At 42.0% G+C, this 15494-nt stretch overlaps 1 protein-coding gene across 3 annotated transcripts in view; it reads right to left on the bottom strand.

The window, feature by feature from the left end:
• The window catches only part of LOC139208152 (phospholipid-transporting ATPase IH-like), a 36904-nt gene extending 21854 nt beyond the window's left edge, over positions 1-15050 (bottom strand). For all 3 annotated transcript variants that reach the window (XM_070837737.1, XM_070837738.1, XM_070837739.1), the window contains exons 1-5: positions 14711-15050; positions 4313-4435; positions 3966-4055; positions 1767-1847; positions 1046-1153 (exon numbers count right to left, since the gene is read on the bottom strand). In XM_070837737.1, coding sequence (XP_070693838.1) covers positions 1046-1153; positions 1767-1847; positions 3966-4055; positions 4313-4435; positions 14711-14749 — 441 coding nt within the window. In that variant the 5' untranslated portion in view covers positions 14750-15050. The remainder of the gene's footprint in view (positions 1-1045; positions 1154-1766; positions 1848-3965; positions 4056-4312; positions 4436-14710) is intronic.
• Positions 15051-15494: the final 444 nt, after the last annotated feature.

Raw genomic sequence — 15494 nt, 5'->3', positions numbered from 1 at the left:
ACACATTCTAACGTGGATGCTTCACACACATCTTCAACCCAGCAGCACAGATGATCTATATAATCACCACAGTTTCAAGGTGGATGGCCTTAAGAGATTAGTGTCACCAATTCAGTATCCAAACAAAGGTGGAATATCGGCCCTTTCTGTTTTGCAGAACATTTTGATGCCATGGTGAAGTTGACCTTTGACCTATTGAACTATTAGACATTTGTGTCAAATTAGCCAATGGATTCTTGAGTTATGGCCAAAATGTGTTTTGTGAGGCCACAGTGACCTTGGCCTAGACCTGACCACCATAGTTCATCCTTGATCCAAGTGGATTTCTGTGCCAGATGTAATGAAATTTCCACCAGGCATTCTTGAGATATGACCTCCATGAGAATAGGATGCACGTGAGTTCACGGTGATCTTGACCTTCGACTGTCACAACATTTTATCTGTTCATCTTTGAGTCAGAGAGGAAGGAGAGCTTGTGCCAAATTTGAAGAAATTCCCATTAGGCACTCTTGAGATGCCACTTTCACAACAATGGGACAGATGTACATAAATACGTGCAGACAGACAAGCCAAAGACATAAGGCTTCTGTCCATGGCTGTCGTCGGCAGGGAAGAATAACAGTAAAAACTACTTTACAGAAAAGCAGTTACAGAATGCAAGTAGCACTGATCTAAGTCTAATGAATTATATGGTATTTTCAAGAATTCGACTGAGCAGAACAATGATCCGCTGTTGCATCAGCATGACATAAGAACATCAAAAGATGATGACAGGAATATCCTAAGACAAGAAATATATCTGTCCTATTCATTTTCCAAGGGACTCTTCCACAAGGGGACACTGTAATTGTTCCTCTACTACGGTTTCAGGGCAATTAAGTGGTGGGAAAGACAAGAGAGAGCAAGAGAAGAGGGAAAGTAAGAAAGGACTGCAGAGAGAAAGAGAAGGGGGAGCGTGAGAGCCAGTAATGTGAGCTATGCAGCAGTACTGTAGTGTTGCTTTGTGGCCTCAGGTGCTACACTGCTCTAATGAGGCCATTCTTACCCGTAGCTTGTGACTCTGCGTCCTCACTACCTTCCCCTGCTGCACCACGTCCACCGGACACTCGTTTATAGAGCAGTCAGCCTTGTGCCGGAGCCAGTCCTCATAGCCCTGAGAGAAATGCAGCAAGAGGGATGCGGGGAGAGAGGAATAGAGAGCAAGATTGTAAGGGAAAAGGAAGAGAAAGAGAAAAGTGGTTGTTGGCATGGGGGAAGCAAAGAATATAGATTATTGTGCAGAGACAATCAGGGCCAGAGCATTGTGTGAGCTCAAGAGAGACGTAGGGGGAGAGGTGAAAGTCATACGCTGTAATTAATTAGCATTATGCTCCCTGAGCTTAGTGACCTGTTTCCTGGATTTCTACCCAATATGTCATGTTTTAGATTTATGTCCCGGTAAAGCTCAGGCTTCCTTAGCCAGGACAGCTCCATCTATCACTGATAGTACCCGTCTCTTAGTAGTGGGATGCGGTAGAGAGGATGCATCTCCCAGGGGCATGGGATCCTCAGCTAGAGTGATTAACAGAGGAGACCATTCATTATCATATTTCTCACATCACCAGACATATTCAATGGCATGTCCTTTCGCTGAGAGAGGAATGTGTGTATACAGATAATAGAGCACCCAATTGGTAGAGTGTGTGTATTTGAGGCCGGGGGTTGGTGTATGAAGGGGGGGGGGTCAATATTTCCCGGAAATGTGGCCGTGTTTGTGTGTGTCCTACCTGTTTTATGGCGGTGACAGTGATAACAAAGAAGAGGGGCAGGCCGCTGGTGACTGGGCTGGTGGGGGTGTCGATGATAAGCTGCAAGGCAGAGGAACAGTGGGAGGAAGGTGCATGGCGGGGGAGGGGGGATGAAGCAGGGACAGCAGGAAGGAGAGAGGAGAGGATGCCAAGTAATACAATGCTGAGTAAGGAAGTAGGGAAGCAGGGAAATGCTTCTGTAATAAGGAATCAAGCAAAGATAAAGTATCCAAATAATCAAATCTTGTTTGATTTCCTACATCTGCGCTTACAGGAAAAATCCATTCTGGAATAGTTAACTTAGTTTTTCCTCTCCTATATTTCTTAGAGACAGTACATGTACAGTTGTAGAGAGTAATAAAAGCAAAGTAGGACCTTTTCAGTGTAAAAGAGAGACGAGTGCAAACATTGCTGCTTTGAGCCATGCTGAGTTTGTCCCATTAAGAGGGTGTAGTATTTCACATGCTACTGATAAAACATACAGCACACAGCAACACCCAAGTTGAAGTTATTTGTTGCATTCTGGTCTGGTCTTTAGGCAACTGCTGGTAAAGTAACTGTTGTGTCCTCCCCCTCAGCTTTGATGACCTTTACCTGTCGTGATTATTCAGCATTTGGTGCAATATAGTGGCTCAAGGAACAAAGTGTTTTCCTCTGATTCTGATTTAGACACTAAAGACACTGAGCTGCACAACACTCATCATTTCAGGATAATATGATGTGGGCTAATTCTAATATTGGTAATCCTCATCCAGGTAACCTGAAACACAGGAGCAGGATTTAACTGTTAATCTTGGATAATTGCTCTTATTTTGAAATGAGAGACCAAGGGGAGCAGGATCTAAACTGTCATCAGCACTGTCAATCACACTGAATATGATTGGCTAGTGCACACAAATGCTTAAAGAGACAGCACCGTTTCTCAACTCTGAGTTAGCTCCAGGCCACAAGGATCAAAAGCGTAATATTTCATGTTCAATATCTTTACTATGGAATAGGCTGAATGTAGAGTTGGGTGATATGACGGTATATAACGATAGAAAAGGTGTCCACCACATGATTTGGGCAGACATGGAGGGGAGTCAAATTGTAAACACAGAGCAGGAGGAAGAGGCATGGAGTCAGGATGGTATTTATTTACACCTGTTAACCTTTAATCCTAGAAAAGTTCAAATCATTGTTCCCATTTGGAACCTTTAAAGCTTCCATTTTTAAAGAATTTTAGTTTTACTATTTTGCATCTTTTGTTTGTAACTCAAGTGTTTGTATGGAGGTTACAAGTAAAAGAATAAAAATAATGAAATGTGATGAAGTATGGTTATTTTAAACCATTTATTGATTGAATTTATAGAACAGTGCCTGTATCACGACATATACCATTACTGTGATATAAAATTACTTATACCGTGGCCATATAACACCCTCCTAGTTGCAGCTTATATGAAATCCCTGAAGGGTAACAAGACCCCAAAAAATACCTTCTTCTGTTTTCAGGGTTTAAAAGCTATTTCAATTCTATGAGAAACTATAAGAAAAGTTAGTCAATCAAACTTACTGACTCCTGAAATGTATCAACAACTACTGGACAAACTGCCAGAAACTGGTTCCCAAGTAAAGTCAAGTAGACTTCACCAAATCATCTGCTGTGTTAAAATGTTTTCACTGAGTTTTCTGGTTCTCTAGATCCAATAACAGGCCGGGCACCAGCTAACGTTGAACAGTCCTACATATTTGCAGATTTGTGCCTGAGGACTTGTTTCTTTGATAACAGGTCTTTAAACCTGCTTCAAAACAGTGAAAAATCGAGGTTCTTGGATATTCAGCAGCAATCAAGTCAGCACTATTTAGTTACCTGTTTATGAAAAATGGGGCAATAGGACAGTGTTCAGCTGTCAAACTTTTCCAGCTGCCCTGGAAATATATTGATGCAAAGCCATGCTCTTTAATTACTACTAGGAATCTAAAAAGCGAAGCACAAAATGGACCCAGAGATGCAATGTTTGTTAGTCTGTTGCCAGAAGCTGCTTGTGAGATTAGGGACGGGGTTTTGCTTTGTTTTTGTTTTAACAAACGTGGCAGCTGGGAGAATATTTCCATAGAGCTTCAGTGCTATTTTCAGATCAAACAAAGACATTTGGAAAAATTACCATTTGCTTATGGTTTTCAAGAAAATCTCACCTGGACCAGAAATATGACCAAGAAGTAGAAGTTAGCGATTCTTCTGAACTGCTCAAACAAGTTCTTGGGAATGAAGTTCCAGAAGGTATACTGTGGGAGAGAGTGGCAGCAGGATTAATATCACAACCATAAAAGCAGCAAGGGAAACAATGGCACATCATCATACACTCCTTCTGGCAAGAATGATGGTGATGCACAGCTTGACGAACACAAGAAAAGTGAAACGTGTCATCCTCAGACACATGGCCACAAAAGAGATTACACAGTTGTCTAAATATGAAACAAAAAAGAATAACAAGATGATAAACAATGTTATGGTACTGACTCATGGGCTGTGGCTCGCTCACCTTGGAGGAGACAATGCGGTTGTCGGGGTAACGCTGAGGGATGTAGGCCTCAGCTCCCGGAGGGGGTTCTTTATGCCCGATGTACACCGTCCGACTGTCCACCCAGATCTCCTCCCCCACACACTGACGGAGAGAGATATTTATATATAGCTATAAATAGCATTACAGGTAGAAAGGAAAAAAAAAATGGGGGTAATCACACTGTTCAACCTTGATAGAGTGTTTGCTTACAAGTCATAAGCTAGGGATGAGTATATATTTGTTGATGTGTGTAGGTGGGATCAGCTCTGAGTCACACAAGTGTGAATTCATTTGTCATTTATCTTTTCGCGTCTTCCTGCAGGACCTCTCTGCGGTCTGCACCCAGCAGCATCCTTTCATTACTCTCTCTCTCTTCCACACAGATCCAAAACAACATTATTTTTTAGTTTTAGTATAATAATCGAATGCCTGGATACAACTTAATGAAAGCACCTTGGATCTTGTGTATGCAAACATCTATGTCGGTACATCGCTCAACTACATTACATCTAAGTAGCTCCCCAGGGACTAACAGAGTGCATTATGGGAGTTTAGCGCAGCACATATTTCTCCAAGGTGTCCTTCATTAAACACTATTGTAGGAAGAGAGCTCTCCAAGAAAATACAAGAGTCAAGAGACCACAGCATTCAGCTGCTTGTTTCCATCTGGCTTCCTACATGGCTCCTAATGTTTTGGCCTGAGCGGGGAGCGTGAGTTTAGCCTTTGGCAAAGCAGCCTGCCTGACACAGCTCAAAGCAGAAGTGTTGACCATTAGCAGAAAAGTTCTGGAACAAGCACTTCAGTGGAAGTGGCGCTTCGCTGCTTAAAATGACCTCAACATCTTGGCAGAGATGTAGCTCATCATTGCCAGTGACCAAATCTTTTAATGTTCCACATGCCTCCTCAGTGACCTTGTAGTTTAAACTGGAACACTACAATAAGCTTATCATCTTCATCTCATGAAGTGTGGACACAAGTTCAAATAAAGGCTGAGGTAACTTTTCCTACTGAAATCTGCAATACAAAATAGTTTAAAAAAAAAAAGTATAAAAATAGCAAATCGTAATGACAAAAAGCTCAGAGTCACAAATCTAAACTTAACTACAGTGATCAACAGGCGCTTGGCAGTGGGTAAAAATAGACATGAAGCCAACAGTGTCAGTCGACTTGAGACCCCTCCAAAACATTGTGGGGGCAACATGACCCAGAGAGATACAGTGAAATGGAAAGAGAGAGAAATGGAGAGTGAGGCGGAAAAAGAATAGCAGATTGAAGGGGATTGAAGGGGAGCGAGCAGATAAAAGAACAGAGAGAGGTTGGCGCTGACGCAAAGTGAAAAAGATAGAGTAGTAGTTTAGTAGTTGACGTGTAAACCAGATGATGTAGCACTTTGAGAGTTTTTAGCAGAGGGAACGTAACTGACCAAACCAAACCGTTAAAAACACAAATAATCTGTCGGAGGGCTGCAGAGCGTCATGTTCACTGCTGTAAAATAAAACTACACAAGTGGAAAAATAACTCCCACTTTTGAATATTTGATCTTGAGGAGCTGATCATTTAAAAACAACTTCAAAGGTTTTAAAAAATCTAGGCTGCGTCAAATCATCAACAGTAAAATAAAGCTCACTCAGTTATCTGTGTACAAAGACCAGGGTTCTGATCTGGACCACGAGCCAAATTTAGCGAATTATCAACATGGTGAATCACACGACAGAACATTTTCTGGCTGAATTCTATATAATTAAGATGAGTAGCTACAACAGTCACTGACATAAGGATGTTTAATCAGCATGTGGTTTAGTACATAAGTCCAAACATTTTAATATGGTCATGCTGATTAATCAGGACACCAGTTAATTACAAATCAAACATCATAATTAAGGAGACTGAATTCAGAAAGATTTGGCGTACACTCTACGTTGATAATAAACACAGACACAGGAGAATACATCTACATACCGTTAAGATATACAGTCACTGAAATATATGAAAGTTTATTATCAAATTGTATGAGTGTATAAAAACTCTAAAACAGTGACAACTTCCTCAAGTCCAGTGGTTCTAAAAGTCTGTTTTGTCCAACCAGCAGTCCAAAACCAAAGACATAATATATTACAATAATAACATGGAGAGAAGCAGCAAATCGTAACATATAAGAAGCTGTAACCAGATCGTTTTCTGCATTCTGTCTGATAAATGACTGGAATGATTAAATCAATTATGAAAACCAGTTGCATAAATGTTTTGTCTAATCATTCACTATTGGTCCTTATTAATATAATGATTTCAACCATATCACGCAGACCTGTCTATACAGTATATCCACTCCGCTCCACTTTCACTCCTATTCAAACATCTTCCTCCTAAATCCACACTTCCCTCAGTCGTCCTGTCATATTTCTGTCTGCACAGTTTTCTCCCTTTGTTCCCTCCATCTCCTCTGACAGTGTGACTGTGGGAGAGGGATGGAGAAAGACACAGAGAGATTGCATTGTGGTTTGCAGTTATCCGATCATTAATCCTCACTGATCCATATCAACCCCCGGCCCACTGTTCCCTCTTCACTCTATTGCTCCATCAGACAAAGTGGCTGGCTGGTTGGTTGCAGGACACGGAGGCTTTGTCTTTATTAACAACACTGAAAGAGCCTCCGAGCAGAGAGGCTGGTCTTGCATCACCATCAATCATCAACAATGACAGCATGGGTTTGATAACAGCCAACATCCCACACACACACACACACCACTGCAACTTCTCCTATCATGCTTCTAACTGTACAGCTGGTTACTCTCTGCAGCACATTCAAAATTAAAAAACAGAAGCACATCTGCTATTTTTGAGGTTTCAAATGCTGCTTTAAAAAGCCAACAGAGCCTGTTTAGTTCAGACCTCTTCTACTGGCTTTCTACCACTTTCAGTGACAGATGAGGGTTGGCATGACGAGCCATTAAAAAACCTTTAAAAACTTGTTTTAAAAGCATGCATCATGTTTGTTAAGATAAGATAAGATAAGATAAGATATTCCTTTATTTATCCCACAATGGGGAAATTTCAAGTCAGCAGCAGTTCTGATTCACACATACAAGATACAGTTCACACATACAAAGAAAGGGAATAAAAAATATAAAATATATATATGTTTACATGTACAGTATATACAAACAATAATGTATGGTGAAAGAATGAAAGAATGAGGTGATAGAAAGGCTATTGCACATGGGGGAAAATATAAATATATAAATATATATGAAATATTGCACTTGTTCCTTTGTTCCTTGCACTTGTTAAAGTGTGCATTTTGTATTTATGATGGTTTCATGTAATTCTAAATGACATTGCACCATTTTTTTTTTACAAAAGGTCTGACTCGATGTGTCTGAAGATTTCAAATGGTGTAACTGCAAAAGAACGATAGATTGTAAATATTTTATTCACCTCAAGTGTATTTAAGTTTAATTGATTAATTGTCTGATTTTGATTTCAGTGTAGAAAGAACATGTGACAACAAAAATTCACTCCATGGCTGTGACTTAACACCGTGTCCGTAAAGCAAACAAGTGTCCGACGGTCACACAGAGTCCGTCAGATATGCACTTCTATTGTTGTGACCGTGGAAACAAACCACACAGTGACCAGCTGATCAGACTGGAGACGTCTCAACTCCGGTAAAAGATGGCGAGTACTGACTCTCTTCCCACGTTTGTACTTTTTAAACTGAAAACACATGTTTAACATCGTGATATTTAGCCGTTTCTTTACTGGGGATGAGTCGATCCAGCCAAAAGCAGCAGGTTGTCATTATGGAGCTCCATCTGCACTATTATGCAGCTATCATACAGATAACTCCTCATTTCAACTTCACCAATCGGGTGTTTCTCGTCTATTACAGCGCTTTCAAAGCGACAGTCATAGAAATCAGGCGTCTGACAAAAGTTCAGCTACTCGCTCGTGGCCAGTTAGGACAGTGCCACAGGAAACAAAGCAATCAAACTGATTTTGTTGCTTACACTGGTGTTTCGTGCTGTTAGGACACGGTGTAACGCTCATTCTCGGGTCACTCTGACCTGACATCTTTCACATCTCTTGGCGAGGTAATTGGCCCTAGCAACAGGAGCGACATTCACTCGTGCTCTGTGACGAGCCCCTTTTTCCTCACTTGAAAGTGGCATCTACCGGGGGAAAAGAGGCTCCATTATTATTATGAAACTGCAGATGTTAATTTCAATCTTTGAGTAACATTTCTTCTATCACTGAGTTATTGGATTTTTAGGACTTTTAAAGTTCATGTTCCACAGTAAGTGTCACTGTTCACATGGTCTTGGTGTGAATATTTTAAATACAGTTTTTGAAGTAAATACTCATTTTTAGTATTGTGATTAATCAGTGTTTTCTGGGGGCGTACCATTTGACATGTAAACCTAAGCACACCTGACCATACCCTTAAAAATATCCCATTTTCTGATGTCCCGAAGAGAGTTGCTAACCTTGGCATGCAGCACTTAGGAGGTGATATAATATACTAGGACCCCTGATGCTCCTGTCACATGGTTTCCTTGCATATTAACAAACTGGCTCCTTGAATGGGGGTGACACCGCCTTGACATTTCATTAAGTTGACTTGACCCACATAATTCCCCAAATCAATTACAATATTCAGATCAATGTTGTTCCATTGAGAATTTCACCTATTTTAAGCAAGTTTAATTATCTTTAATTATTACCAGGTTTTACTGTTTTTACTGTTTGACATTTTTTGCCATCATTCCCCGAATAGTCTCTCAAAATTGATTCAAACCAGAAATTTTAGACTATATGCTCAACATAAGAACGTATGCAAGTAATTTGTACACTTATTTTCACATTTTAACCCCCTGTTGTTAAAGTAAAACCAAAAAAACACAAAAAAAAAGTAGCGTCACGTCATTGTGGAAAAGCAGCCCCCGACCCTGGCAGTGCCATGATCTATTGCTTCTGTCCCAGTGTAGCTCCTTTCTACCACGGAGGTGCAATAAAAGCTCTACACCATTAACTGGCCTGATTAAATGGTCGTGTCTCACCCCTCCTCCTCTGTGGCGACATGCTGCGCAGCAGAGACACACAGCATGTTGAGCAGGTATCCCTCATTAACTCACTGATCAAATTCCTCTGACTGAGCTCCTCCTTAATGAACTACTCATGTTAACTGGACAGAAGACACAGAAAGACACAAAACACGATAACACAACACCCCAACGCAGAAGAAGTTCCTGGCCTAGATATCAGAGTTTACTGAATGGCCAGTTCTACATTTAAATGAATTGCACCACAAAAGCTAGTCCTAGACTAGACTAAACATTAGTTATTAAAAACCCTTTACACCTAGCGTTACTAACTACCTATATATGGCTTGTGGTTTGTTACAAGCTAACTGGGCTAACCAGCGAAGCTAACATTAGCATGCTAATATATAACTAGTTTGGACTAGAGGGCAAAATATGCAAACTGAAACACAGTCTGACTTGACACCTCTGTTTCATAATGAAATTAACTGGAACATTTTAAATAACCTTTGATAACAAAGCATAATGCTAATAACATCAGGCTAAATGGCTAGCAAAAATAGCACTGGTTAGCTTAGCTTAATGGGGTATTTTCCACTCATTCTAAACGTGCATAAATGCTGCCAACATTTCCGTAATTATGCCTATTTTAATAAAACTAATACATACATTTAATGGCAGCTCTGTTACAGCTTAAGGTGCTAGAGTGAATTCTAAATTTAATTTACATATTTTTAAAGTCTCCACCAGCTGAGACACTTCTTCGGTTTTATTGGCGCAATTCAGTTTAATAAATTGCCTTTTTGCAGCTATCTTGTGGTTACTAAGAACTTAAGAAGGCGTTTAAACACAAACCTAATGATTCATTTACGAATAGCTGGTAGGTATGAGCCAAAGGTATGAGCCAGGTTTTACTGATCAAACGGGCAACGTTTCTTTTACAATACATCCAGATGACAGCCCTGGGTGAATGTAGAATAAATATCAAACATCAAATCATTTCAGCATTCTAATTAACAGGAGCTGTGAAGTTTGTCGTGACACTGAGCGAAGATAAAAGGAGCCTTGAGACCTTGATCAGCTGAAAAGGAAGGAGGCTACCTGTTCAGCATGCATTCCTCTACTGCTCGTTATGCCATTAATCACCATAGCAACACGGTGTGCAGCAACAGACAGCTTCGCTATGTCTGCAAGTTCATAATGCAAAGAAACAAGACCCCACAGAGGCTTCTTTATGTACAGACCGAAGATCAAATGTGAAGGATTTTCTCATTAATTCAATGCAGCGAAACTGGATTTAACAAGAGATTATAAGGCCTTAAGAAGAATGTGAAGTATTACTGTTCCAGACAATATCCTAAAGATCTTCTTCGTGCTTTTATTTCATTCAAGTAAGGCTTGTCAGACTGTATTCTCTGTGGCTGGTCCTTCTTTGGAAAATAGCAGAATGAAAGAGTAAACATCTAAAGCAGCGCTGAGGAGGGAATTAATGAAATCAGGAGAGGGAATGTAGCTCACAGGGCAAGGAAATGCTATTTGCTGTTTTTTTGGGGAAAATTGCAAATCACAGGTGCAGACAGGAAACACTGATTTACCAGTATTTTGGTAAGAAAATTCAGGCTGCACATACAGTCTCAACCTCCGACTCTGATGGCAAACATCACCAGACGCCTGATGATGCAAGTAACTGTGTACCTAAAACAAAAAGCACAGGATAAATGTGAGAAGATTACTTTAAAATGACAACATTTGTATTCTGTTGTTGCCCCAGCTTCCTCTCCCACTTGACTTGCTGTGATCCAACTGTTACATAAGTCTTTAATCCAGCTGTGCTACTTCACTTCTCCTCTCCTCTCCTCTCCTCTCCCCTCCCTCTCCTCTCTCCTTTTCTCCCGCCATCGTAATCTGAATCCTCAAAAAGAAAAAAAATCCACTCTCTCGTTTTGTCTGCAACTGTGTCTTGTAAGTAAACCTTTGTGTCCGGGGCACGCTGTGAGAGACAAAATAATTCTTAAGAGCCAGCATGCCAATGCATGGCTGTTTTCTGATACACACATTAGGCCAGCGGGCAAAGCTTTGCCCAAACACAAATCCTGTGTGTTTTTGTCACCTACAGCCTCTGTCTCTCCGCCAGGGCCCCATCTCCGAGGGGGGCAGTGGACAGGAATAGACTGCCCTTAACCGTTTGTAGCGGTGAGAGCTAATGTGACAAACAGTAATCTAGCAGGTTGTGTTCTGCCTGTCAACACCAGCCAGAGGACTCTAAGAGCTGTAAAGTTGCGAGAACCCTTTCTAAAGCCCGTCAGCACTCTGGGACCTGATGGCACCCTTTCGATCAAAGGGAGACATTGCTGGCCTTTCTCTTTTATCTGCTGAGATTGTGAGAGGACTCCGCAAGAATAACAGTGGTACATTCACAGATAAGATGTAAAGGAGGGTGAGGACAGAGGGGGACGAGGGTAAATCAAGCTGAGGACTGGAAAAAGCTGTGGGTATGACGCTGATATAAATCAGTTATCTGTTTAGTGAAAGTGAAAAGTGAAAAGACATTCAGAGAAGACATTCAAGCCGCTGTAAGGTATCATGTATCTTTAATATGGCCGCTGCTCACACATACCAGCATCCTTCTTATCCAGATCATGACCTCATGCAGTTATCACGCTTTGCCCCAGTCTGAGGCATCACGCCATCGCTATTATTATTACCAGCCAACAAAAAGGCACCAAAGACAAGGGAGTGGAGACAGTGGACACACACACACACACACACAGGATCTGTTCAAACCACAGGAGGTCATTTTACAGATAAATCTCATTATAAATTAAATCTCTTCCTGTCATGTCCTGGTCCGAGTCTGCTGAGATACCAGAACAAGAGTGTACACACACACACACACACACACACACACACCTATTGCACTGTATATCTCATTACATTTGGGCTTAGCCATTCTTTAATGCCAACAGAGAGAAAAAAGTTAAACAGATTTAGGTTATTACGCAACAAAATGCCCCATTTAAACTTCACGCACTGCAAAACAACATGACTGTGTGTTTTTTCTTTACAAAAACTATTTACTGCACCGTACGGGCTCAACTCACCAGCTATTCTTCTTGAGTCAGAAAACAGGCTTATAAGCAGAGCAGACTGCACTGCCTTCACAAAACTACATTTCACTCTCATTATAAAGAGCTGTGCTGGATATATCAGTCTGTCTGTCTGCAGGTACTAATAAAGTGTATCAGGTAGCAAAGTTTACACTCACTTCACACTGGCAGCTGATGCATGAAAGAATCAGCCAAATCGTGAAATTTCCTCAAATAATAAACTAAATTCTTGTTTGAACAGAGGTCTGCGTCATACAAACAGAGGTCTGCGTCATACAAACATCCTTTTCTATATGCCGAGATAACTTGTCTGCTTCCTTGAAAAATGTAATGATAACTCATGTGATTTACATTTGGATGTTTTAGTTGCTATTTTTCAATGTCAAACACTGCCTGTCTCTCTTCATAACGGCTGTTGGACTGTGGAAACACCACAAACAACAATGGAAATAAGTCCAGAGCTTCATCATTTTCTCCCCTACAGAGTCTGATATGTTGTATTTTAAAAACACATTTCACTGTAGTCAGTAAACCAAAGCCAAAAAACAAGCTGAGGAGAGTCGTTCTGACCTGTGACACAGCTGAAAAACAGTCATTTCCCTCACACAAAAATACATCAAGGACAAGTTACAAGTCAATGATATGGTGATAATAAGGGGACAAGATATGAAGTGAAAGGCTCATAAACTAACCCGGTGGAGTAAAATGCACTAAATCAGAAGCACATCCTTTCATGGCTGGAAAAGCTTTACTAATTCAGCACTTTTTTTTCCGAGCAGTAAATTTCTGAAAGTATGGGAGGCGAGGTGTTTGGGCAGTGACCTTGATGGGAGCTTGCTGCTCTCTCTGCCTGGAGAAAAGGCCTGGACACCTTCCTTATCACATGTTAATCACCTTGCATGATGTAATAATGTTTGTTCTTGCACGTGGCCTCATTAAGGGAGCAGCTGTTCAGAATACAGCGGGGTTAATAGAGGGTGAAACACAAGTAATAGAGGACTAGATATACATCAACCATCCCTCTGATTCTAAATCAATATCTGCATCATTGAATTAATGATTAATTCCTCGTCTGCTTCATGAAGTTGCAGAGTGAGGATGCAAAGGAAAAAGGGTGAGAGATGAGGGGCGTGTTCAATGACCCCCATCCCTTGCTGCTTCCTCTCCGCCTCACTCATGGATCTGATTTCCCCTGATATTAGCCCTGCTGGATCATCCGTCAAGCTCCATACACACTGTCACCCGCCTGCTGCACACCAACACACACACACACACACACACACTCATTGGTACAAGCCTGACAAACCACAAACACACATCAAAAATGCTCACAAAGGCTTGATCAACCATGCGCGCACACACACACACACACACACACACACGCTCAGGCTGATGGTTATCTCCGCAGCACCTGAGCCAGGTTTAAGGTCAGGTGAAAGGGTCGCAGACTGTATATAGCACATGTGACAATACTCCAGAGGTGTCCAGTCTGATGAACATCACCAGACCTGTCACAGTTGGCTCCTACTGGACACTTTTCCCTCTAATTGAGCTGCCCACAAACCAGCTGCTTCATGCTCTGGTTGATACGCAGACACTGCTGACGGCACCGGCCTGTGCGGACCAGACCGGCCACTAATATGGTTACTGCTCACTATCTATCCACTTTGTGTTTATGTGGACATTTCCCATTAACAGATTACAGACGGGCTAATGATGAGGCCTCTGTACTGATGTGACAACTGCTTTTAAGCCACCGTAGGTTCACCTGCACAACTTATCAGTCTGCCAGGCTGGTGGGAAATTCACAAACTAGTGCTGCAGGCTGTGATTGGGATTTATTTCCTCTGCAGACCAGGACAACTGGGGGCCATGAGATGGTTTGGTATGCATGCATGTTGTTACCCAGTAGAGCAACACAACTGGGGCAGCCAAGTTCATTTCTATTCTACACGTTCACAGGCCATCACTGCATCTGTAGCCACTGGTACATTCCCCATTCAGCTCCACAAAAACATTGTAAAGCTCACAGTCAATGGCCTGCCAACGCAGCACGAGTCAAATGTTTATCACTGCAGATGAGCAAAGTGTTTATCACCCACACTGTGGTGTGCAATTCCATTTCCAACACATACTGCTGCAACACACAAGAGCTGTACACATGCATTATATACTGTTGCACACACGGAGCCACAGTTGTGACAGTGTTGACAGACGGGGGGGCCCTTACGTATCTGCTGATGATGTTCCGGAGCAGGCTGAAATCCATCCTTTACACAGCCCCGGCGGCGACTAAACTGTGCAACAGAGACGCGCAGCTCTCCTCGGATCTTCGTAAACGCTACCTGGTGTGGATATTTCCACCAGTGGCCATCGCTCACTGCCGCCGCCTCCACCGCCGTGTCTGTGATAGCGAGGAGCAGCGGTGTCTCAGTCGGCTGTTCTGATTTTCATGGCATCCCTGGGAAGAGCCATGCAGCGACCGAGCGATAGAAACAAGCCGCACTGGCGCTGCAGGCTACATTTCATGAGGAATAAATCCGCCGCCTGCAAACCTCCAAACCCCCGAACCTCCGGCCGGCCGCTGCGGTTGCTCTCCGTGTGTTAAAGCGTTTTATTCTTGCAGGAGACGGTCCCTCATGGAGGCTGTCTGAGTCCCGCTCTGTGTTACAGCGGTGGCCGTCGCGTCCACGGCGCTCACGCGTCAGACGACTACGCTGCGCATGCGCACTGGGGTTTTCTCACCCCTCAGGGGAGTTGTGAGCACTGACAGAAAATAATAATCACCTCCACATGCAAAATCCGCTGAGTACAGACACTTTACTTCAAGCAAAACTCCTAATCATGTCCTGAAAGACGAGCAAAGCCACAGAAGCCAGAACAATACTGAAATAATGTCACTGTGATTGTAGTTCCACTGTTAAGGGGAACTGTAAAGACTTTCTCAATCATTGGAGGTGGAAGAATCCAGATTATTCACTTAGATAAAGTAGCAATTCAACGGAGTACTATTA

The sequence above is a fragment of the Pempheris klunzingeri genome, chromosome 10 (genome assembly GCF_042242105.1).
Source record: "Pempheris klunzingeri isolate RE-2024b chromosome 10, fPemKlu1.hap1, whole genome shotgun sequence".
Taxonomy (NCBI): Eukaryota; Metazoa; Chordata; class Actinopteri; order Acropomatiformes; family Pempheridae; genus Pempheris; species Pempheris klunzingeri.
The sequence above is the reverse complement of the archived record's forward strand: the minus strand, read 5'-3'. Positions and strand labels throughout refer to the sequence as shown.